Below are 26,408 nucleotides of genomic sequence, written 5' to 3'. Positions count from 1 at the left end.
AGCAGCGAGTGTTCCCAGCTGTGTGATCAAATAGGTGAGGTGAGTTTTGTTTATTTTTTTTAACACAAGCCGAAGAGGGGGCACCTAGTGTAAAGCCGAAGGTCCCAGCCTCTTGGAATAGAACAAATCGTAATAATAAATGAGAGAAACATTTAGACAAAGACACAAAAGGAAAACATAGAAAAGGAGCAGGGATAAGGTAGCGAAAATGATTTCACTGTCAAGTTTTTAACCTCAACCCTTAAAGAATGCATGTCACAGCCCCAAATAATTTGGAAAAATCATAACTCATCATAAACCAACCACAAAAGATAGAATAGCCAAAAAACACACACAACTTTTTATGCAACAAAATTACTTTTATATTTAAATCTTTAGTTGAGCCCTTTTATGTTTGTGGTAGTTGAATTTAATGTGTTTGATGCCATTATTATATTAGAATTTTTATTGTAAAGGAAGTTTGATCTGGTCTGGTTTCATGAAATCAGAAAGCCTGAGAATGTAGAGTCGTCATCACTATCAGCATAAAGACCATTGTTGCTTCCTACAACCTGCAGCCAAACCTCCTCATTCTGTTTCAGCTTTAAAATTGAGGCTCCAGAGGCTTGGTTAGTATTGGATCCATCGTACACATGATACATGTACTGCACAATCTTACCATTATGTTGTAGGTTAAGTTGTACATTTTTATGATAGACTGTAATTTGGTATGACAGGAAATAAACACCGTCTACTGGAGCAATGAACTTTCCACTTTCTGTCTTATAAATACTTTGCTCATTGTAAAAAACTTTTTCAAATTTAATTGGGCCATCGGTAGACGGATAAGAAGATGACAGTCCAACGTGAAAGGCATAGGTTTTCCTGGTCATTGATGGTGGTCCTGGTAAGCCTGGTTGACCTTGAAGACCTGGAGGCCCAGCAGATCCTGGAGGACCTGTTTTACCATGAGGACCAGGTGGACCTTGTGGACCATTTTCTCCAGATTTACCTAAAGTATATCAATGGAAAAATATATTAAGCCATATTCTAGAATTTTCAGGTATCTTTTGAATAGCTAATCATATTGTGGCAATACAGATCATTTTAATCAGATTTATTTACCCAAACACTAGGATAGCTAATCTTTATGGGCGTCGGGATTAGCTATTCATAGTATGTTATTTTTCAAGATACCTGTATACCTATAGTCACTTTGCAATAACGTAGCTGTTCTACAAGATTAGAAAGGGTCTGTTTTTTGTTTTTTTTACTACTCATTATACCACTCATTGTCACATAACAATGATGGCCTACCGTGAGTTCCACAACCCCTTTATTCAATCATTTTTATACTGACTTCTGACGGGAATATTTAATGCAAGTATTTAAAATGTTCTAATTTAGTCCACACAATAACACAACCCTGGGTTTTAATGCACTTTTTGTCTTCCTAGAACTGCATACCTGGGTCACCTTTTGATCCTGGCTCCCCATCTTTACCATCTCTTCCTGGAAGTCCATGCTGACCATTCAGTCCTGGTGTTCCTGGGATACCTGGGACTCCTGTACAGCATTCATTGTGTTTGGTGCCAACTTCACAATTCCCTATAACGCAGTATATGACCAGGATTGCAACCAGCAATGTAATCCGTCTCATCTACGAAAGAGAATATTCCAACTGTTAACAGTGAGTAGGACATAGACACTGAACAGCTGATATACAAAAATATTCAAAAATATACACTTTGTGAGTCATTTATTAAGACCGGCGCTTGTCTTAATCCCCATTTATACGCTGGTCTTAATTCCCATGCGCTGGCGGCAGATGCGACCAAGTTATGTAGAGGCAGAGGCCCCAACCTTCGGGACCACCCAGAACCTTTGGTATGGTGTCTCAAGTCTCACATGCCTTCTCACCCTCCCACTGTGGTGAAGGTAGCTGACTTTTTCAATAACCCTTTAGTTGCACAGAGCATCAGTATGCATGCTAGCCACTTCATCAGGGGTAGACTGGGAACCTAAAGTGGTGACAAAGCGGCTTTTAATTAAAGCCTTTAAGATGCACTCTGGTGCTCCAAATCAAAGTACCCCCCAGGGGTTAATATCCACGCGTGGCTGAGAGACTAGATGCTGACACATAGATGGTCAATGCAATCTCTACTTTATTACAGAAAGTAAGCGGTATATACATCTTCAAAAAAGGGCAGTACTTTCTGAGGCCCAGACATTATTTCATTGGCTCAAAAGGAAGAAGAGATAAGAGAAGAGGAGATGACACTCTAGCATCTGCGCACTGTGCACTACTTTGGAATGTGAACTAATGTAAACATCTGGTTATCGTCACCATGTTGTAATGGCGTCTATCCTAACAATAATACTGCACACGTCATATATGACACTTCAAAGAGACGTTCTTCTATAGGCAGTGAGTAATATGTGTATATCATTTTCATCCAGCCAAGGGATTGGATTTGGCATCCTTTCACACTGCCCACAGCACGGTTCTCTGCTCCCCCCCCCCCCTTCTTCTCCTCATAGCATTGCATAGACAGAGCTCGACTAACAGCAGAAAGGGGAGGGGGGAAGCTCCTGAGATAAGAAGTTTGTAACAATTTAAGATTAACCAGTCACAGTCCTAGAGATACAAAAAAAATATAGAATAAAATTCACACATCTCTAACAGTGGCACTTGAAAAAAATTCTAAAAGTGGCCCCATGTTACAGGGGATCCAGATATACCATAGTGCAGCACAATATATTGCCAAAAAAAGCTGCCCCATTGTGATGTCCATCAAGAGATGCCATCTTCTGTCCTCCTCCATTTGTCTCTGATTAAGATATGGAGCAGAGACCACATCAGTTAAATTTAGGAGGGCATGTGTGGTCGCTGTCCAGGTACATAAGTGCCTGATTATCACAGTGTTAATTACCTCTGAGAGCTCATTATGTACCCGTCCCCCTGGATAATGGCCTACTGGGAAATTTCCATGTAAGGTCTATGGCCAATCCGCACCTGGCACTCCATCCTAAAAACTCTTCTCCATAGCAGTACTGGTGTGAGACGTGGGGGACTACTTACGACCCCAGTACTAAGTGTTCTTGGGGGTCACAGTGGTGGGTCCCTCAGCAAGATATTTGTCACCTAGCCTTGAAAGAATCTTTTAATTTCATAAAAAGTCATGACTAAGGTATTGGTTAGTCTGCTCAGGTCTCTCTAAACCCTTTCACCCTTTAACCCCACCATTGAATAACAGCCAGACAACAGTCCAGATTAAATTGTCCACAGTAGCCGTTTTTATTAAATAAAATAAATATCAAACATAAATAACATAACATTAACCCCTAAAACCTGAATAAATGACGAGGGAAGCCCCAAAAAAATAATTGCTCCAAACAAAACAGGCAACTCCAGCTTGCCATCAGCCGTTGAACGCCAGCTTGGAGGCACCAACTGATGGACGCCTAATTCCTCAACTTCTGTTTCACCATGAGATTCCAGCCCCACCCATGGGGCCCTCCCATTCTGAACTGCCACCATATCGACCAACTTCAAGGACCTCCCACAGCCAACAACGCACAACTTGACCCCTTAAGTTTGCGCGTCCCTCCACATCCTCAGGACTGTCTCAATTCCACCGTATGTAACAGCGGCTGCTGTGCGCCTCTGTTCCCCTGCTTACCGCCGTGGTCCCGGGCACTGTGTTCAGCGGTGATCTGCTGCCAATGTTTCCTTTCAACCTTGGCCACAGCATGCTTGCTGCTTGTTTCCTGCAGCATTTCCTTAAAGGGGTATTCTCATCTTGCTATTTAACACTCACCTGCAGGCAGCTCAGCATTCACTTCCTGCTTCCCAGCTTTTAAAGAGGACCTTTCATGTGTATAAACTATGTGAACTGAGTATGCTGCCATATAGAGCGGCGCCCAGGGATCTCACTGAGAAAAAAACCTCTCAGGCTGTGAGCTGTGCGCTGCGATTGGCCAACGCTGCAGCCTAGGAGAAGGAGACGCCCACAGGACAAGGGAAGACCCGCCTACTATAACTTAAGGAGCAAAGGTACCGGAGCCTATAACGGGAGAACGGAGCGGCGCCCGGGGATAATAGTAAGTGCAGTGAGATCCCCGGGCGCCGCTCTATATGGCAGCATACACAGTTCACATAGTTTATACAAGTGAAAGGTCCTCTTTAAGGCTGGGCGGGCTTAGCCAGTTCAAGTGAAGGCCAGCCACGCCTCCTTATGACATCACACTGAGAGCTCAGTCCTACGTGCTCCTTCATGTGAAATGTATGAGCCATCAGTGTAGCAGCCTGCAGAGTGTGAGGCCTCGTCACTCAGAGAGCACTAGTCAGTTTATTTACACAGTAAAAGGTCACTGTCCTGCAGTCTGCAGTTTCACGATCTAACTCAAATCCGATGGTATATTCTAACATAGAGGCGTTCCCATGGTGATGGGGATGCTTCAAGTTAAAATATACCATCGGATTGGAGAAAACTCCGATCTGATGGTATATTAATAGGGACTCCTGACTTTACATTGAAAGTCAATGGGGGACGGATCCGTTTGCAATTGCACCATATTGTGTCAACGTCAAACGGATCCGTCCCCATTGACTTGCATTGTAAGTCTGGACGGATCCGTTTGGCTCCGCACGGCCAGGCGGACACGGAAACGCTGCAAGCTGCGTTCGGGTGTCCGCCTGCTGAGCGGAACGGAGGCCAAACGGTGCCAAACTGATGCATTCTGAGCGGATCCGCATCCACTCAAAATGCATTGGGGCTGTACGGATCCGTTCGGGGCCGCTTGTGAGAGCCTTCAAACGGAACTCACAAGCGGAACCCCGAACGCAAGTGTGAAAGTAGCCTAATACAGTTTTACACATAGAACCTGTCTTATCTTTTACAAACCCATTCTGTGCAGCAAAACAATAATTCACTACTATACATTAGCCCACAAGCATGTCAGCCAGTAGCCATATGATCTGTTCTTTTGACTCCCATAAAACATGACCCTCCCCCACCGACCAGCACTGATGCAGATTTTTTCCAATACAGCTCTACTACAGTTGTGTATAAACCATAGACCTTTTATCAGTATAGATGCATATATAGCTACATCTATCTTCTGTGTCAGATCTGCGGCATATACAGTTCTGCTACATCAGTGTGTTTCTCTATTCCATCCAGCACTGTGTCAGATCTGCGGCATATTCAGCTCTGCTACATCAGTGTGTTTCTCTATTCCATCCAGCACTGTGTCAGATCTGAGGCATATTCAGCTCTGCTGCATCAGTTGTGTTTCTCTATTCCAACAACACTTTGTCTGAACTGCCGCATATTCAGCTCTGCTACATCTGTCTATTGATCTCTCCCCCAAGCACATACAGCCTTCTACATCTGTCTATTTATCTCTCCCCCAAGCACATACAGCTCTGCTACATCTGTCTTCCCCCACCCCCACAAGCACTGTCGCTGAACAGCTTTAGATACAGCTCTGCCACTAAATAAAATTGTCCCCGTGTCCCTGCACTCTCCTCCGATCGCTCCAATGCACACCCCCTCTATGCGCAGCTGGATCCAGATTCCGCGCTGCATACATTTTTTCCAGTATGGGCTAACTGTTTGATTGGTACTAATTTGGGGGGCATACGCCGATCGCTTGGCATTACACTTTTTGTGATACCTAATATGTCTATTTTATTTATTTGTTTCTATTTTTAACATTTTTAAAATTACTTGGGATTTTTTATTTTACATGTGAAACTTTTTTTTATTTTTTATAAAGCACTTTATTTTTTATTTAATACTTTTTTCATAATTTTTTTTACTCAGACCCACTTGGTTCTTGAATATCCAGTGGGTCTGATGCCTCTATAATGCACTGCAGTACACTGTATAGTGTACTGCAGTGTATTTTCTATTACACTTAGCCTGGTCAGGCTCCTTTCTTCCTAGCCAAGCCTGATCAGGCTTAGGCCGAATGCACACGGCCGTGTTCCGCAGCCGAGAGCTGTCCGTGGTATGCCGGGCTGGATTCCTGTTCAGAGCAGGAGCGCACAGCGTCATTGGTTGCTATGACGCCGTGCGCTTCATGTCGCCTCTGTACACTATACCAGTGTACTACTGTAGTGCAGCGGCAGCATGAAGCGCACGGTGTCATAGCAACCAATGACGCCGTGCGCTCCTGCTCTGAACAGGAATCCAGCCCGGCATACCACGGACAGCTCTCGGCTGCGGAACACGGCCGTGTGCATTTGGCCTTAGGGTACTTTCACACTAGCGGCAGGACAGTCTGCCGGATCCGTCCTGCCGCTATTTCACCGTGCCGCATCTCCGTCCCCATTGACTATAATGGGGAGGGGGGCGGAGCTCCGGTGCAGCACGGCAGTTCCCTGTGAGAGGCCGCCGGATGAAAAAGTTGGACCTGCAGTACTTTTCGCCCGGCGGCCTCTCGCCGCGCACTGCCGGGGCTCCGCCCCCGTCCCCATTATAGTCAATGCGGACGGAGCGGCGGTCCGGTGAAATAGCAGGCGGAACGAATCCGTCCTGCCGCAAGTGTGAAACTACCCTTTATACCATGGCAAGCCGGATGCCTGTGAAGGCGTCCGGTTGCCATGGTAACCATCGGGGCTGACACAGCAGCGCAGCGCCCGATGGGGGAGGCAGCTCCATCCCTGCCAGCATGGGGTTCCAACTCGTGTCACTTCCTGTGCTTTATAGGTTGGATCATGTGACCTCCCTGACCAATCCTAGCCCTCCTGCACATATATAAGTGGCTCAGCCCCCTTCCCAGATGCCTCAGTGTGAAGGTCCTTGTGTCCTGTTAAGGTTCCTGATATCTGCTTGAGTTCCTGTGTTCCTGACTCGTACTTGTATTCTTGGACTCTGCTACCTGTTTGATCCCTGCCAGCCTGACTTGTCTCTTCTGTTGCCAAGCCTGTTGCCTTTTGACTTCGCCCCTGCCTCATGCTTCGGTCCTGCACTGATGCTCCTGGTTATGACTCAGCCTGCTGACAATGCCTGTTCCTCTGGTATCTTGCTCAGGTACCTCCTGGTCTGCCTGGACTAGCTGCCTCGTGTGCCAATCCTCCTCAAGAGGTAGTGACCTGGTGTTCCCCTCAAGAAAGTCTATCCCCATCATCAGGGGTACTGTGAAGATCGAGAGGTTCACTTAGATAACGCCCCTTCACACCCGCTGGTTCATGACACTCTGGATCCCCAGGGACCACAAATCTATTCCTACGGCATTAAGATGCACCCGATCCGCTCTCCAAAATTCACCCACTCCACTTCCAACTCCACATGGCGTACTGCAACCGCTCGTTTCTTGCCACAAACCTCCCAACTGCCCTATTGACTTTAATACGAGCTTTATTTAATTGCTCCACTGATCTCGCACGTCTCCAAGACCGCCTCGGCACAATGTCCGACCATACCGTGATCATACCCGGGAACAACGACCATAACCTCAATAAATCAAACTTAACGTCCCAAATTAACCTCCCACGACACCCCACCCCAAAGCATACCTCTCATATCGAGCCACCTCAAAACTGCAACGTCCCGCACAAAACCCAGTTGGCGCCTGTTCGGTCTCACGTCTGCCCTTACCGCCCCCCAGAACACGAAGGAAGTCCAAAGATCCACACCAAAGCCGGCTGCATACATAAGAACAACAAAACAAGCATCATTAAAGGGGTTTTCTCATCTCAAACAATGGGGGCATATCGATAGGATATGCCCCCATTGTCTTATAGGTGCGGGTCCCACCGCTGGGACCTGCACCTATATCAAGAACAGAGCCCGAAAGTGAAGGAGAGTGCACTGCGCATGCGCAGCCGCCCTCCATTCATTTCTATGGGGCCGCCGAAAATCGCTGTCTGCCCCATAGAAATGAATGGGAGCATGGGCTGCGCATGCACGGCACGCTCCCATTCACTTCTATGGGAGAGGTGGGGATTAGCGCTTGGTGGTGGACGGACCCCGGGAAATCTGGGGTCCTCCAGCCACAGCGCTCCCCGCTCCATTCTCGATATAGGTGCGGGTCCCAGCGGTGAAACCCGCACCTATCAGACAATAGGGGCATATCCTAGCAATATGCCCCCATTGTCTTAGATGGGAATACCCCTTTAAGCTTTTTTCATCCCCAACTTGCAATCTACCCTGCCTCACGTACGAATGGAATCGAATTGATTCCCACCGACCTATTCTTTTTATCACCTACTCGCTAATCCCTAGACGTGCTGCCCCAATCTAAAAGGAATGCCTCGTATAACCTTCCGAATCGATCCCCAAGACCTTAAGGCATCTGTTGAAAATTGCTATGAATTGAACCCGCAACAAAATAATCCATTCTCGTGCCTAAGAAGAGGAGCTGTTCTCTTCCCGATCTCGCCCCCGTAATCCCGCAGACACCTAACTGGACAAAGGAAACATTCTGGCACCTCAAACAAAATCAAATTCCTACCCCCTTCGCAATCAGTTTTTGACTTCTGAATACAAACCTCCACCCTGTCTGCATAAGGATTGACATCCTCTGACCACAACCTCCCAGCCCTATTGACACTGCTACTCACTAATTCCCCGAATCGAAAAGCCCCCAAAAACGATAGTGAAAAAGCCACCTTAAATAAACTAATCTCCCATGGTGACTGACAAACCTACCCCAACATTGAGTCAATATCTAATAATAATTTAAACAAAACCGCTGTTGACGATCCTCAATCACTTAACCCCATCTCCAACCTCTTAAGTTTTGCCTTACCAGAAACGTTTTCGTATAATCGTATAATCTGGGAGATTGCGCAAACGAAACCAAACGCTAAACCTGCGACACACCTATTTAACTGTGATACGGACCATCCGTCCTCTCTAACATGACCTAAAAATAATAATAATAATGCCATTTCCCTATCCTCATCATCCGCGCCTAGCTGCAAACACCACCGCTCACAACTCTCCCAGGCTTTACCATACGTAGCCCACGTGGCAGGGCTCAATGACTCCCGTAAAAGCCCCATTACCGTTCCTCCAAGATTTTCACAACCCCTCGGCATCCACTTCTGGTGCTAGTTGACGCAAACACTCCCACAACGAGAAAGGGCATCCGCAATACCATTAGAAACTTCCGGCACATGAACAGCCACTAAACAAGCATTAATGGACAAGCATCTTAGCACTAAATATTGTAACAGCTTAACCACAGGGGGAGATGATGCTGTCAAACTATTGATTGCCTGTACAACCCCCAGATTGTCACAGTGAAAGCAAACCTTATTCGCGAACCGATCTTCCCACAACACTAATGCCATGACAATTAGAAAAAGCTCTAAAAGCGCAAAATTTCTCACCCAACCCCTAACTACCCACGACTCTGGCCAACGTCCCGCACACCATTTACCATGGCAATATGCTCGAAACCCCCCACTCACCCAGCTGCGTCTGAAAACAGTTCAAAATCTACGTTAGTGACAACCTCCCCCATAACCATCATTCTACCATTGTAAACCTCTAAAAAAAAACACCCAAACCTCTAAATCTCCCTGTAACTCTTTACCGAGACGAATAAATTGATGGGGTGCCAAAACCCCTGCTGTCGCAGAAGCCAGACGCTGACAAAAGATGGGCCCCATCGGCATAATCCTACAAGCGAAATTAAGTTCACCCAACAGAGACTGTAAATCCCGCAACCTAATTTTCGACAATCTTTTTGCCTTGCTGACTTCTTGCTGCAACTTCACTAACTTGTCGTCCGGCAACCTAAAATCCCCCAAAAACTCAGTTGTAGGCTCTTCTGTCTTTTCCACCAACAACGGCACCCCAAAACCTTCAAAAACCAACCGACTGCACTGTATGCAAAAATAATGAACACACCCGCGAACCCGCTGGGCCAAGACATAAAAAATCATCCAGGTAATGAATAACGGATGAACAACCAGACACGTCAACCACTACCCATTCAAGGAAGAAGCTAAATGTCTCAAAATAGGCGCAAGACAATGAGCACCCCATTGGCAGACACCTGTCTACAAAATAACCCCCCTCCCAAAAACAACTTAACAAATGCAAACTCTCTGGATCAACCGCCAACAAGCGAAATGCTGTCTCTATATCTGTCTTTGCTAACAGCGTCACCGGGCCCAATGTCCTTACCCAAGCCACAGCCGCGTCAAATGACGTATAAACCACTAAACATAATTCAGGATCAATAACATCATTGACCGACACCCCTTTTGGAAAGAAAAGGTGGTGAATGAGCTGAAATTTATTCTCTTTCTTGGGAACCACCCCCAAAGGAGATATCCTCAAATTTGCCAATGTAGGCTTCAAGAAAGAACCCGCCATACATCCTAGTGCTACCTCCTTGGCCAATTTTTTAGAAACCACTTGAGGGTGCTCTAGCGCTGACCTCAAATTCTTATGCACGACGGAACCCGACGATGGGCCCGAAGGAACGTAAAAACACAACCTAAAACCCCTCTCTAACAACCTCGCCGCTTCCTGTGTGAAACAACTGAAAATATGTCATATTCTAGGTTCTTCAAAGTAGCCACCTTTTGCTTTGATTACTGCTTTGCACACTCTTGGCATTCTCTTGATGAGCTTCTAGAGGTAGTCCCCTGAAATGGTCTTCCAACAGTCTTGAAGGAGTTCCCAGAGATGCTTAGCACTTGTTGGCCCTTTTGCCTTCACTCTGCGGTCCAGCTCACCCCAAACCATCACGATTGGGTTCAGGTCCAGTGACTGTGGAGGCCAGGTCATCTGGAGCAGCACCCCATTACTCTCCTTCATGGTCAAATAGCCCTTACTTTTAAAGTTTTCCCAATTTTTCGGCTGTCTGACTGACCTTCATTTCCTAAAGTAATGATGGCCACTCGTTTTTCTTTACTTAGCTGCTTTTTTCTTGCCATAATACAAATTCTAACAGTCTATTCAGTAGGACTATCGGCTGTGTATCCACCTGACTTCTCCTCAACGCAACTGATGGTCCCAACCCCATTTATAAGGCAAGAAATCCCACTTATTAAACCTGACAGGGCACACCTGTGAAGTGAAAACCATTTCAGGTGACTACCTCTTGAAGCTCATCAAGAGAATGCCAAGAGTGTGCAAAGCAGTAATCAAAGCAAAAGGTGGCTACTTTGAAGAACCTAGAATATGACATATTTTCAGTTGTTTCACACTTGTTTGTTATGTATATAATTCCACATGTGTTAATTCATAGTTTTGATGCCTTCAGTGTGAATCTACAATTTTCATAGTCATGAAAATAAAGAAAACTCTTTGAATGAGAAGGTGTGTCCAAACTTTTGGTCTGTACTGTATGTCAAAATGTGAAAACTGTAAAACCCATATATTCAATGATCATATTGTCAGTGTTATACAGTACAAGATATAATTCCTACACACATATCAATGACCCTTAACTTCAACAGTAAGGAGCCAAGGGTCTCATGTGAAATACAAAAGTGCTCAGTGTAACAAGGGTTAAAAACTTATTAAGAAGGATGCAGCTGCATCATATCAAAATTAAAATAGTATAGCCTACCATCAATGGTTCTAACGTGGCCGCGAGTGTTGGCGTCCCCTTCTTTGCTCTGCGCATGCGCCAGGGCCAGACGTTCCTTCCCCTCTTCCCGGTACCTGCTACGCACCCACGCTCGCTCGCTCCCTGGAACGCAACGTCATTCAGTGGAGCGCATCGCGCACGCAGCAGCGGAGGGAGGAGGGCAAGGTCATGTGACACGGCTACAGTCACACCGCATCGAGGGGGCGTGTCAGTGACTATGGTAACCTGGGATGCATTTATCCTGGTGCGGACATCAGTGGGGGCATCCGGACTGTCACATACAGTCATGTGAAAAAATTAGGACACCCTTTGAAAGCATGTGGTTTTTTGTAACATTTTTAATAAATGGTTATTTCATCTCCGTTTCAACAATACAGAGAGATTAAAGTAATCCGACTAAACAAAGAAAACTGAAGAAAAGTCTTTTCAAGATCTTCTGTAAATGTCATTCTACAAAAATGCCTATTCTAACTGAGGAAAAAGATAGGACACCCTTGCCCCTAATAGCGAGTGTTACCTCCTTTGGCTGAAATAACTGCAGTGAGACGGTTCTTGTAGCCATCTACCAGTCTTCGACATCGGTCTGAGGAAATTTTACCCCACTCCTCAATGCAGAACTTTTTCAGCTGTGAGATGTTTGAGGGGTTTCTTGCACGTACAGCCCTTTTCAAGTCACCCCACAGCATCTCAATGGGATTCAAATCTGGACTTTGACTTGGCCATTCCAGGACTCTCCATTTCTTCTTTTTCAGCCAATCTTTGGTTGATTTACTAGTATGTTTTGGGTCATTGTCATGTTGCATGGTCCAGTTCCGCTTCAGCTTTAATTTTCTAACTGATGGTCTCACATGTTCTTCAAGCACCTTCTGATACACAGTAGAATTCATCGTGGATTCTATGATGGTGAGCTGACCAGGTCCTGCTGCAGCAAAGCAGCCCCAAACCATGACACTTCCACCTCCATGCTTCACAGTTGGTATGAGGTTCTTTTCTTGGAATGCTGTGTTTGGTTTACGCCAAACATGTCCTCTGCTGTTGTGTCCAAATAATTCAATTTTGGACTCATCTGTCCAAAGAACATTATTCCAGAAGTCCTGGTCTTTGTCAACTTTATCGCTGGCAAATGTCAGTCTGGCCTCGATGTTTCTCTTGGAAAGCAAAGGTTTCCTCCTTGCACACCTCCCATGCAAGTTAAACTTGTACAGTCTCTTTCTGATTGTAGAGGCATGTACTTCTACATCAACAGTAGCCAGAGCCTGCTGTAGTTCTCGAGATGACACTTTAGGGTTTTTGGATACCTCTTTTAGCATCTTGCGGTCTGCTCTTGGGGTGAACTTGCTGGGGCGACCAGTCCTGGGCATGTTGGCAGTTGTTTTGAAAGCCCTCCACTTGTAGACTATCTTCCGGACAGTGGAATGGCTGATTTCAAAATCTTTTGAGATCTTTTTAAATCCCTTCCCAGACTCATAGGCTGCTACAATCTTTTTTCTGAAGTCCTCTGACAGCTCTTTTGCTCTCACCATGGTGCTCACTCTCACTTCAACAGTCAGGAGCACACCAAACTAAATGTCTGAGGTTTAAATAGGGCAAGCCTCATTCAACATGCAGAGTAACGATCTACTAATTATGTGCACCTGGTGTGATATACCTGTGTGAGATCTGAGCCAATTTAAGAGGGAATACATGTGAGGGTGTCCTATCTTTTTCCTCAGTTAGAATAGGCATTTTTGTAGAATGACATTTACAGAAGATCTTGAAAAGACTTTTCTTCAGTTTTCTTTGTTTAGTTGGATTACTTTAATCTCTCTGTATTGTTGAAACGGAGATGAAATAACCATTTATTAAAAATGTTACAAAAAACCACATGCTTTCAAAGGGTGTCCTAATTTTTTCACATGACTGTAGATGCATACGATCCACATATATCTTTACCTCAGTGAGTGAAGGGGGGGGGGGGGGGGGAGGGATGGTAGCGGCTGGCACCGCGTTAGCTGTGACAACCACTAGGCACCAATAGCGCCACCCTCGGCCATCCCCCACACAACGAAATTCACAAGTGCAGCTCCAATGGAATAAACCCTTCCCATCTGCATACACCTAACAATGGTGTGCCATACACATGCTGACTAGCAACGCAAAGTTTATGGCCAGTATCACAGCATTCCATCGCCACCATCGTAACAACAAATATTGTAGATTACATCCAAACTAACATCATGCACTATGTGACAAGTCCCAGGGGGCACCCACCGGGGTCCACCTGATCTTTATATGGTAGACACAGCCACACTCGCGGGCTCCACGGATCCATTGGCGGCATTGCTCACTAAAGTAGACAAAGGGCCATTAGGCTTGTCCTGAATTCTGAAAAAAGCGAGATATATATATATATAAATCAGTTGGTTCAAAATTGGCACTGTTGTACATCCCTCACACAAGACAAGACAGATTAGACCCCCCATGAACTAAGCGCACATCCTATCCACACAAATCCCATCTACATTCTGCATTAAGGCCATCAGGCTTCAGTGTACTTAACCGATGAATCCACATTATCTCACGCTGCTTCAATAATCGCTCCCTATTACCTCCCCTTTTAAGTGGAGGAATATGATCGATCACCCTGAATTTGAGGTCCTTCTCTCTGTGTCCAGCTTCTACAAAGTGCATGGGCACAGGGAGGTCCCTCCGTTTTTGACGAATAGAGTACCTGTGATAGTTCATCCTCGTCTTGACATCACAGATGGTCTCCCCTACATATAAGAGATTGCAGGGGAAGGACAAGAGGTAGACGACAAATGAACTATTACATGTGAGGAAGTGTCGTATTTCAAACTGGGTATTCAATATCGTGTGCATGAATTTCTCCCCTTTCAACATATAGCTGCAATTCACGCAGCTCAAGCACGGGTAGCATCCATACTTTTTATGACCTATATAAGTTTGAATGGGTGCTCTGTCTCCAGCTACCTCCGCTCTGACCAATTTGTCACGTAGACTATTAGATCTCCTATATGACATGAGGGGGGGCACAGCAAATTCCTTAACATTACCAAAATTGCTATTCAGTATAGACCAGTGCTTCTTGATAACACCTGCTATCTGGTAGCTACCCTCAGTGTATGTAGAACTGAATGGCCCCCTGTTTGTAACCTGCTTGCTAGCTACCTTAGGACCCTTGGGCTCCAAATTGTCCAAGTGCCTCTGGACCAATTTCTTCGGATACCCTCTGTTGGTAAATTTGTCAGCCATCTCTGACAATCTCTTCTCCCGTAATTGTGGGTCCTTCACAATCCGCTGAACACGGAGAAACTGACTCCGTGGCAGTGATTTCACCATGGACCGCGGGTGGCAACTTTCAAATCTCAGTAGTTTGTTGCAATCTGTCGGCTTAATAAACAGATCCGTCACTAGGACGGTATCCTGTTTCTTGACCATGGTGTCCAAAAATTGAACCTGCTCGGTGGAGTGCGTGAGAGTAAATTGGATCTCAGGATCCATTTTATTCAGAAACTCATGGAACTCCGCCAATTCACTCTCAGTGCCGTCCCAGATGACAAACACATCATCTATGTATCTCCACCACCCCAGCACATGGCTGAAGTGGTGGGACACTGGCCAACTTACGCCAACATTTTCATGTCTGGCCTGGAGGCAGAGCACGTCTATGTGTCCCACCACTTCAGCCATGTGCTGGGGTGGTGGAGATACATAGATGATGTGTTTGTCATCTGGGACGGCACTGAGAGTGAATTGGCGGAGTTCCATGAGTTTTTGAATAAAATGGATCCTGAGATCCAATTTACTCTCACGCACTCCACCGAGCAGGTTCAATTTTTGGACACCATGGCCAAGAAACAGGATATATATATATATATATATATATATATGCAGAGGGAAGTGTATTAAATATTCCCTGTGAACTCTTATACAGGCCCACGTTTAGCCATGGCTTGCATTGTTAGGTTTATAACAGCTGTTACAAGGCCATGTTGAGGGTAATTGATTTAAGGCTGCATAGAGAGTCGAGTCTGCCTAGTACCTGGGAAACAGCCAAACTGCTTCCCGGCAGGTAGTTAGCACAGAGATGCTAACGAGGATGGGCCCGTTTGCTGGTCACCTCAGGACAGGAGATTGCAGACTATCTGGCACCTTTTGTCATCTAGTCAGACCCCAAACAAGATAGCATGGGTTATCCACACCTCTGCCCCATGGCCAAACACCTTCCCCCCTACTTACGATAGATAAATAGTCCAGCATTTGGGACTAGGGGAGGGAGGGCTTTCATGATCACAAACTGAGACAGATGGAAGAGAAAGAGATGGACCAAGCAGCTCCATGAAGGAAGAACGGTTGAGCCGTGCAGCCCCTGCATTAACCCCTGGAATGGCTAAGTAACCCTCGTCCTATACCACCAAAGATTATACCCCCTGCCCTGTATTACCCCTCTAATCATGTATCCCTGGCATGCACCGTATTAACCCTTGCAGTGCCACTCCCTGTAGCCCACAGCTACAGCCCTGCCTATACCCCTGGCCTGCATCGTATTAACCCTTGCAGTGCCAACCACAACTGTGTTAACCCCTTTTACCCTGTAGGCACAGTGTGTAGCTAGGTGGTTGGGTGGGAGCTGCTAAAGAACGTGTGAATATGTAAGTGTGCTATTTAGATAGTTTGTGAGGTGGAATTGTAATTGTGTAGGATATGGTGTATTGTGTGTAGTGAAGTTTACCGTGTGCGACTATAGGTATATATATTTATATTTCCATTGATATAAATATATATATAATTATAGCAATAATAGACTGTAGACGTGTAATTGTTTTAATAAATTCCTTTTATTATTCAAAGTACAGCTAGTAGTCGACGCAGTAGTAGTATAACGCACGTAGTTCAGGGAAAAAGTGTAAGTGCAACAGAGTTAGTTAGTATTTATAGTATAAATAGGCGGAGTCATCAATAGACGACTCACGCCTATTTATGAATATTAATTATTGATATTAACACAAAATATTAATAATTAATATCTCCTTTAACAAACCCGGTACGCGTTCCCTATTGTGTCTAAATAGCAAAACAATGCCGAGCAACATTCCGGCGTCTTCTCCCCAATAACGCTCGTCAAAATCACCTGTAACCAGTTTGAAAAAGTGCACAGAATCAATCGATACCAACGCCTTTCCTCTTCCTTCTTCTTCCCCTCATCTTTCTTCCCTTTATCCAAGTTAAATGTCTCCAGGGGAAGCAGGGAAAAAATTTCCTCTTACTCCCCCTTCCAAATTCGCTACCTAACCTCCTGTTTCAAGTGCGCCTCCAACAGACCCTTATAAAAAACACACATACACCTCACCTTTTGCCGCGTCGTCAACCTTTGGCCTTTCATCCTCCCCTCCCGCCTGGGTCTGCACTGACACTGGTGCCTCTGACCTGCTAGCCAGACCCCCAACAGACACCCCACACCCGGGGCGATGCCCCACCGACGCCCAAACTCGACAACCATCCCACTAAACCCCCCAAAAGTTGCCGAAGACCCCTTCCCATCTCCACAGGATGTCCACCCCCCCCCCCGGACAGCTAAGAAGAGATAGAAGAGGACCCCTGGTATCTCACCAGGCTGCACGGGCGCTGTGTAACCTGCAGCTGCAAGTCCTGTATCCCGTTGCTACTGGCCACCATTTTCCACGCTCCTGGACGTTGTTGCCACGTTGCCTCTGTAATTGTCATGTTTCGGTGTGGGCGGAAAACCCACACTGAACGTAGGAGGGAAAGGGGTAGGGGGAAAAGGCCTGGAAACTAGGGAAAGGAGCTGGTCACCTCCTAGATTTGTAAATTAACCATTAAACAAACTCAGGCTGAGAACATTGCAATGTCACTGCCACAGAGGCCCCCTAGAAATGGAAGATGGGTTACTGTAGGTTCTGGTAGACTGAGAGTTGTGGATAGAAGACATGTCCCACAGTCTGTGGCTCTCCATAATTCATTTGCAGCACTTTCAGAGTGCAAGAGCAACTTGGAGGATGGCTCAAGCACAGTGGGTGAGAAACAATCATCTCCCATGCCTAAAGTATGCAAGGCTGCAGCCAAAGACAAAAAGGAGAAGATGAGGATTGATAGTAAGCAGCTGTTGGTGGGCGATTCCATCATAAGAGGTGTGAAGTTTGAGGAGAATGTGTCACGGCTGAGGAAAACCCTCAGCCGTGCGATGAATGAAGATGTTAGTGGCTGCTCGGTCAAAACGACAGAAATAGGGAGCAGGTCACCTCCTAAAGCTTCCCTAATCTGACCCTGACTCCTAGCTGCATGAGCCGCCCTTGAAGGTAGGAGGGCTCATGCTCAGGAACCTCGGATCCCTACTGACCCTCCGCCGATCCCTGAACTAGGAGCTGGGTAGACAGCCCGTTTCTCCTGGACGCAGAGAAACAGGAGTCTAAAGTGGCCAAGCAAGTAGGGGAACAAAAACAACTTATGGCAATGGCAGGTAAATGCAACAAACACAACATTCACCTGCCACAGAAAACAAAGCCTGGAACCCATGTGCAAGTGCTGCTGTTCAGAACACAAACGAACACAGCACACACCAGACATCACACAGGAACCCAGGACCATAAGCAGCAATAACAAGGAAACCACACACACACCTTCATAACACCATGTAACATAATTTATGACCACAAGGGTGGCCCTCACTGACAGATGGTATTAGCCAGGAGGATGACTTCAGCTAACCATGGCTGAAGTACCCCTCAGAGTCTGGCATCCAGCATGAGCTAAATAACCCCAAGTGGCCACACCCACACACACACACCCAGTGTTCACAAACTAAGAAGGGAGTTAACCCTTCCTACACCAGGCAAGGGAAAAAGCCACTTAAAGGGGAAGTGTCCAAATAAACATCACACTGCAGCTGTTATCGCAGGCAACGACATGCGTGGCAACCATGTCCTGGGAGTCAGCCAGAAGGCCGAGACACTGCCACCACATGTACACAATACCAAACGTTGCCACGGGCAGCCACAGTGAAGGGAAGTGTCACAGTGCACACCTACATAAACCTCGTGCACACCAGATATACACTGCGTGCAGAATTATTAGGCAAATGAGTATTTTGACCACATCATCCTCTTTACGCATGTTGTCTTACTCCAAGCTGTATAGGCTCGAAAGCCTACTACCAATTAAGCATATTAGGTGATATGCATCTCTGTAATGAGAAGGGGTGTGGTCTAATGACATCAACACCCTATATTAGGTGTGCATAATTATTAGGCAACTTCCTTTCCTTTGGCAAAATGGGTCAAAAGAAGGACTTGACAGGCTCAGAAAAGTCAAAAATAGTGAGATATCTTGCAGAGGGATGCAGCACTCTTAAAATTGCAAAGCTTCTGAAGCGTGATCATCGAACAATCAAGCGTTTCATTCAAAATAGTCAACAGGGTCGCAAGAAGCGTGTGGAAAAACCAAGGCGCAAAATAACTGCCCATGAACTGAGAAAAGTCAAGCGTGCAGCTGCCAAGATGCCACTTGCCACCAGTTTGGCCATATTTCAGAGCTGCAACATCACTGGAGTGCCCAAAAGCACAAGGTGTGCAATACTCAGAGACATGGCCAAGGTAAGAAAGGCTGAAAGACGACCACCACTGAACAAGACACACAAGCTGAAACGTCAAGACTGGGCCAAGAAATATCTTAAGACTGATTTTTCTAAGGTTTTATGGACTGATGAAATGAGAGTGAGTCTTGATGGGCCAGATGGATGGGCCCGTGGCTGGATTGGTAAAGGGCAGAGAGCTCCAGTCCGACTCAGACGCCAGCAAGGTGGAGGTGGAGTACTGGTTTGGGCTGGTATCATCAAAGATGAGCTTGTGGGGCCTTTTCGGGTTGAGGATGGAGTCAAGCTCAACTCCCAGTCCTACTGCCAGTTTCTGGAAGACACCTTCTTCAAGCAGTGGTACAGGAAGAAGTCTGCATCCTTCAAGAAAAACATGATTTTCATGCAGGACAATGCTCCATCACACGCGTCCAAGTACTCCACAGCGTGGCTGGCAAGAAAGGGTATAAAAGAAGAAAATCTAATGACATGGCCTCCTTGTTCACCTGATCTGAACCCCATTGAGGGAAAACAGTACACCTCTCTGAACAGTGTCTGGGAGGCTGTGGTTGCTGCTGCACGCAATGTTGATGGTGAACAGATCAAAACACTGACAGAATCCATGGATGGCAGGCTTTTGAGTGTCCTTGCAAAGAAAGGTGGCTATATTGGTCACTGATTTGTTTTTGTTTTGTTTTTGAATGTCAGAAATGTATATTTGTGAATGTTGAGATGTTATATTGGTTTCACTGGTAAAAATAAATAATTGAAATGGGTATATATTTGTTTTTTGTTAAGTTGCCTAATATTTATGCACAGTAATAGTCACCTGCACACACAGATATCCCCCTAAAATAGCTAAAACTAAAAACAAACTAAAAACTACTTCCAAAAATATTCAGCTTTGATATTAATGAGTTTTTTGGGTTCATTGAGAACATGGTTGTTGTTCAATAATAAAATTAATCCTGAAAAATACAACTTGCCTAATAATTCTGCACTCCCTGTACAAAGTGCATACATACACACACACCCAACCAGGTGTAACCGCATGCACTTGACAGCAAGCTGCCTAGCAACAGCTCAGGCTGCTATACTGCCAAGTACCAAATCATGTTGCCAGCAGCAACCACACATGAGGCAACAAACCAGCAGCCCTCGCCATGTGGTTGACAATAAAACCAAACTGCAGGCAACTGCATGCGGATCCTGAGTCGCGACCATGACCATGGTCGTGACAGAATGGTGTTGTGAGATGTCTCCCTGGTGCTACCGCTAGCAGGGTTAGACGACGGATCCTTAATATTGTTAGGCAAGCAAAGCAGGAAAGGGCAGTGGATGTTATTGTCCATCTTGGGACAAATGATCTGGCTTGCAATGAGGTTTCAAAGGTGAAAGAAGCTTTTCACACACTTGGAAAGGATATACGGGAGGTTGCATCAACTGTTTCATTCTCTGCAGTTTTGCCTGTGCATAACCTTCAGCATGACAGGAAGATGTGTATTAAGGAATTCAATGTATGGCTTGGTGAATGGTGTCTGAACCAAGGGTTTGGCTTTGTGTCTCATGTTAGCTCTTGTTGAAATGGAAAAGAACTGTACAAGAAAGATGGTTTGCATCTTTCTCTCAAGGGAACGAATGTCCTCGGTGAACAGTTCCAAGTATTTGCTAAGGAGCATTTAAACTAGGAAAGGGGGGCAAAAGAGTGATAATCCAGCAGTCCATCTTCCCCCCGGAACAATGCCAGAAGATGCCAGTAGCACAAAGGTTAAGAAATGACAAGCTCAGATTCTTGTCTACAAATGCTCGCAGTTTAGGGAATAAGATCAATGAACTTGAGGCTATAATGGCATCTGAGAATATAGATGTAGTGGCTGTTACTGAGACGTGGTTCAAGGGGAGTAATGACTGAGATATAACAAATACCAGGGTTCTCTCTATACAGGAAAGACAGAGAAGGCAAGAAGGGGGAGGGGTGGCCCTGTATGTGAAAGATAGCATAAAATCTAATTTGATACAAGTTAGCGAGAACAATTTAGAGTCAGTTTGGGTTACCTTGCAGCTTGATAATCATAAGGTAACTCGTGTAGGTGTGATATATAGACCACCTAGCCAAGTCAAAGAATTAGATGATCTACTAGTTGAGGAAATAGCTAAAATGACATTGAAGGGGGAAGTTATCATTATGGGAGACTTCAATCTTCCTGATGTAAACTGGAAAACCAAAATAGCTAGTTCTGCCAGGAGTACAGATATTCTAAATTCCCTACTGGGATTATCTCTACAGCAAGTAGTTGAGGAGCCAACCCGGAAGGAGGCCATTTTAGATTTAGTATTCACAAATGGGAATTTGGTATATGATATTACTGTAGGGGAAAGCTTGGGATCTAGTGATCACCAGTCAGTGTGGTTTACTATAAGTACAGTGACTGAGTCACACCACACAAAAACAAAAGTTTTAGATTTTAGAAAAACTGACTTTTCTAAAATTAGATTAGTGGTATACGAGTCCCTATCAGATTGGAACAGTTTCATTGGAGTCCAGGAGAAATGGGACTACTTAAAAGTGGCACTATTGAAGGCAACAGAAAATTGGATTAGGCTTGTCCGTGAAAGCAAAAAAAGGAAGAGACCACTGTGGTACTCAGCAGAAGTGGCCAAAATCATTAAAAACAAAAAGATAGCATTTAGGAATTATAAAAGATTAGGCAGAGAGAGGCCAAACAAGTTATAAGAGCTTCTAAAGCACAGGCAGAAGAGAAATTAGCTCAGTCAGGGAAAAAAAGGCGATAAGGCATTCTTCAGATACATAAATGAAAAAAGGAAACTAAAACAAGGAATTACCAAATTAAAAACAAAAGAAGGAAGGTATATGGAAGAAGATAAAGAACTAGCTGACTGCCTCAATGAATACTTCTGTTCAGTTCTTACAAAGGAAAATGAAGGAAAAGGACCTCAGTTAGGAAAGAAGACTAATGAATCTTTTGATGCACGTGTCTTTACAGAGGAAGAGGTTCTAAGTCAGCTGTCTAAAATTAATACAAATAAGTCACAGGGGCCTGATGGGATACACCCAAAGCTATTAAAAGAGCTCAGCGGTGAACTAGCAAAACCATTAACAGATTTATTTAACCAATCACTGGCAACAGGAGTCGTCCCAGAAGATTGGAAATTAGCAAATGTTGTGCCCATTCACAAGAAAGGTAGTAGGGAGGAATCAGGCAACTATAGGCCAGTAAGCTTGACATCAATAGTGGGGAAATTAATGGAAACCATACTTAAGGAGAGGATTGTGGAACATCTAAAATCCCATGGATTGAAAGATGAAAAACAGCATGGGTTTACTTCAGGGAGATCATGTCAAACTAATCTTATTGATTTTTTTGATTGGGTGACTAAAATAATAGATGGAGGAGGTGCAGTAGACATCGCTTATCTAGACTTTAGTAAGGCTTTTGATACTGTCCCACATAGAAGGCTTATCAATAAATTGTAGTCTTTGGGCTTGGACTCCCATATTGTTGAATAAATTAGGCAGTGGCTGAGGGACATGCAACAGAGGGTTGTAGTCAATGGAGTATATTCAGACCAAGGTCTTGTTACCAGTGGGGTACCTCATGGATCTGTTCTGGAACCCATATTGTTTAATATCTTTATCAGCGAAATTGCAGAAAGCCTCTATGGTAAGGTGTGTCTTTTTGCTGATGACACAAAGATTTGTAACAGGGTTGATGTTCCTGGAGGGATACACCAAATGGAAAAGGATTTAGGAAAACTAGAGGAATGGTCAAAAATCTGGCAACTAAAATTTAATGTTGATAAGTGCAAGATAATGCACCTGGGGCATAAAAACCCAAGAGCAGAATATAAAATCAGTGATACAGTTCTAACCTCAGTATCTGAGGAAAGGGATTTAGGGGTCATTATTTCAGAAGACTTAAAGGTAGGCAGACAATGTCATAGAGCAGCAGGAAATGCTAGCAGAATGCTTGGGTGTATAGAGAGAGGAATTACCAGTAGAAAGAGGGAGGTGCTCATGCCGCTCTACAGAGCACTAGTGAGACCTCATTTGGAGTATTGTGCTCAGTACTGGAGACCATATCTCCAGAAGGATATTGATACTTTGGAGAGAGTTCCGAGAAGAGCTACTAAACTGGTACATGGATTGCAGGATAAAACTTACCAGAAAAGATTAAAGGACCTTAACATGTATAGCTTGGAAGAAAGACAAGACAGAGGGGATATGATAGAAACTTTTAAAAACATAAAGGGAATCAACAAGGTAAAAGAGGAGAGAATATTTAAAAGAAGAACTGCTACAAGAGGACATAGTTTTAAATTAGAGGGGCAAAGGTTTAAAAGTAATATCAGGAAGTATTACTTTACTGAGAGAGTAGTGGATGCATGGAATAGCCTTCCTGCAGAAGTGGTAGCTGCAAATACAGTGAAGGAGTTTAAGCATGCATGGGATAGGCATAAGGCCATCCTTCATATAAGATAGGACCAGGGGCTATCCATAGTATTCAGTATATTGGGCAGACTAGATGGGCCAAATGTTTCTTATCTGCCGACACATTCTATGTTTCTATGTTTCTAGAGAAACCCTAATCAAAGTCCTGACTGACTGAAAATATGAACTGACCTCAGAGGTAGGCGAGTTCATACACAGGAACCTAAAGTCCTAAATTACCCTGGTGCTAATGTCAGGAGAAGAGACAACCTGTTCCTCCAAACGGTAGGACGAACAGGAGTCTCCCTCAGGCCTAAACACAAATTACAGGGAAAAGAGCAACACAAGAAAACCCAAACAATAAACAAAAGGGAAAGAAGACACTTAACTACAAATGGCTATTGAAGCACAGGAACTCTGCCGAGATCCAAACACCAGCAATCCACAACAAGACTGAAGCTATAAACCGTACAGCATGGTGGGAGAAGCCACAATAAATAGGGAAGGATAAATGAGCACATAAGCAACACCTGAGTCAAGGGGTGTAGCCATTACCAGAAACAAGACCCTGGGATATCGTCAGGGCATAAGCACGTCGCGGCCGTCTAGCCCCTTCCTCAGGGATGGCCACTGCAGATGCAGTAGCAGGCCTCCAAATTTCTCCCTCAACCAGCCGGGTCCCCGTACCTCCTCCTCCATCCTGATCTGCCTGAACAGTTCTTCTACGGACATTTTTAACCCGTCAGTGTCCATTTTATTTAGCATTCTGTCTTAGGAATGCTATTATTTTCCGTTATAACCATGGTAATAAAATGAAGTTCGGGTCCCCATTTACTTTAATGGGGTTTGGGTTCGGGTTCGAGTTCGGGTCAAGTTCGGGTCCCAAACCCAAACTTTGACCTGAAGGTCGGCCGAAGTCTCCTTCATCCCTAGTTATGTGAAAGGAGACTTAAACTGTAAAATTAGTCAATAAATTGAATTAAAAGTACATAAATACTTACGACTATTGGTAAATCATCCATATTCAGCTCTCAATGCCCTGGAACTGAAATGTATTATGCGCTACGTTTGGCTTTTCTGGTTGTCTTGGTTCAGTCTTATTAGGCAGCTTTTGGGTTGCTATATATATACAAACCCTGTTAAATACTGGGTGTTTTAAGTTACTGTTTATCTAAAGTTAAAGAAAGCTGAACAATCAGAATTAACTGAATATTAAGTGCTAAAACCTTTTAACCTCTTGGTGCCACAGGAAAAAAAAATTCGGTTTCATTCTTTTTCCTGCCCTCCAAGAGCCATATTCTGCAGGTCAGTGCGATATTCTCATGCTTTACTTTTTTTTTAAATTAAATTTGTTTATTCATTTTCCAATACAAAATACAAAAATAAACCAATTTGACAATACAGTAATCCGGAATCATTAATACACAGTCTGCCAGGGCAGTCAATATAATAAGATACAATAAACAAAAATACTACAAAACTAGCAAGTAGTGTACTATATTGTGGGAGGTTCCCAAGCTCCCAATAAAATTTCAATCTATCCGGATCAATTGTCACCCAAGTTACATGAACCCCCCCCCCCACTTCCCCACCCAACCACCTTGGTGGTCCTCTCGGTGCACTCCGTTAGTGATGGTTGCTCTCATCTCTCCCTCGCTCCCCCACCCGTCCCTCCCACCAGGCAACGACTCCACTCATCTGCTATCGGCAATATATTCCTCAAACCTCTCGATCCGTGCCAGTAAGTTTTTCCACTCCATAATATTCGGTGCTCTCTTTGAGCCCCACTGTCTCGCAATAATCACTCTTGCTACCATAAGACCCCTTATCCAAACCTTTTTTTCCCTTTTTTCTCTGGTCAATGATGGAATACTACCTAGAACGGCGACTTCCAGATTATATGGAAGGGATATTAAAGATTCTGCGCTTAGAACTCGAAAAACCTCCCTCCAAAAGAGTTGCAGACTTGGGCAGCTCCAAATCATATGCAAATAATCTGCAGATTCTTCTCTACATTTCCAACAGTTTGATTCTCGCTCTTTATAGATCTTACTTAAAAACGTGGGGGTCATATATATTCCATGAATTATATTAAAATAAATTAGTCGAAAGTTGCTGGAAATCGTTTTTTAAATATTTTTATAAATATTCGCCCATTCTATTGTGTTTGATCCCATATCCTTTGCCCATTTTTCTTCACTATTAAATTTTATTGTTTTCCCCAAACCCTTCCTTATTCTCCTATACACTTGGGAGATAGTCACCCTTGTGGACGTGTATTGGTAACAAAAATCAGTGAATTTGTGATTTGTTGTGATAAAATATTCCCTATTTTGTGTAGCGTCAAATACATGTTTCAATTGATAATATCGGTAACAGCTCATTGAGTCTAGATTCATTCCAGGGCATAATTCTATTAGTGGTCTTATTTCCCCATTCTTAACTAACTGTGATACATAAATAATACTGTGTTTTTCCCAATATTTGTGTTCTGTGAATAATTGGAATTCCCTAATATTACTATTGCACCATAAGGGTGAAAAAATTTAAGTCTTCAAAATTCCTAATATTCCTTTTATCTTACCCTAAACCAGGTCCACCATTCGGCATATTGGATTTTTTTTTTCCTTTGGTTTTGATAAATCCAGTCTCCAATATACTAAATATATAGTATTTTGGGCCATTAAAGCTAGATATTCATTTATGTTGTTTCCCCCTGACTTTATCCATTGGACTTGGGAAGCTAAATAATATCCCTGGAAAAAGGGAACCGACAACCCGCCATCCTCTTCCGCTAACCAGGGATATTTTTGTTTTAAAAAA

At 44.4% G+C, this 26,408-nt stretch overlaps 1 protein-coding gene across 1 annotated transcript; it reads right to left on the bottom strand.

The window, feature by feature from the left end:
* Positions 1-338: 338 nt before the first annotated feature.
* LOC120996341 (adiponectin-like) lies at positions 339-24,704 on the bottom strand. Its single transcript, XM_040426198.1, has 3 exons — positions 24,590-24,704; positions 1,447-1,639; positions 339-991 (listed from the first exon to the last, which is right to left on the bottom strand). Exons 1-3 carry the CDS (start codon positions 24,605-24,607, stop codon positions 477-479), a joined length of 726 nt encoding a protein of 241 aa, XP_040282132.1. The 5' UTR covers positions 24,608-24,704; the 3' UTR covers positions 339-476.
* Positions 24,705-26,408: the final 1,704 nt, after the last annotated feature.

This window comes from Bufo bufo, chromosome 3, assembly GCF_905171765.1.
Source record: "Bufo bufo chromosome 3, aBufBuf1.1, whole genome shotgun sequence".
Lineage (NCBI taxonomy): Eukaryota > Metazoa > Chordata > Amphibia > Anura > Bufonidae > Bufo > Bufo bufo.
This window is presented reverse-complemented; position numbering and strand designations above follow the sequence as displayed.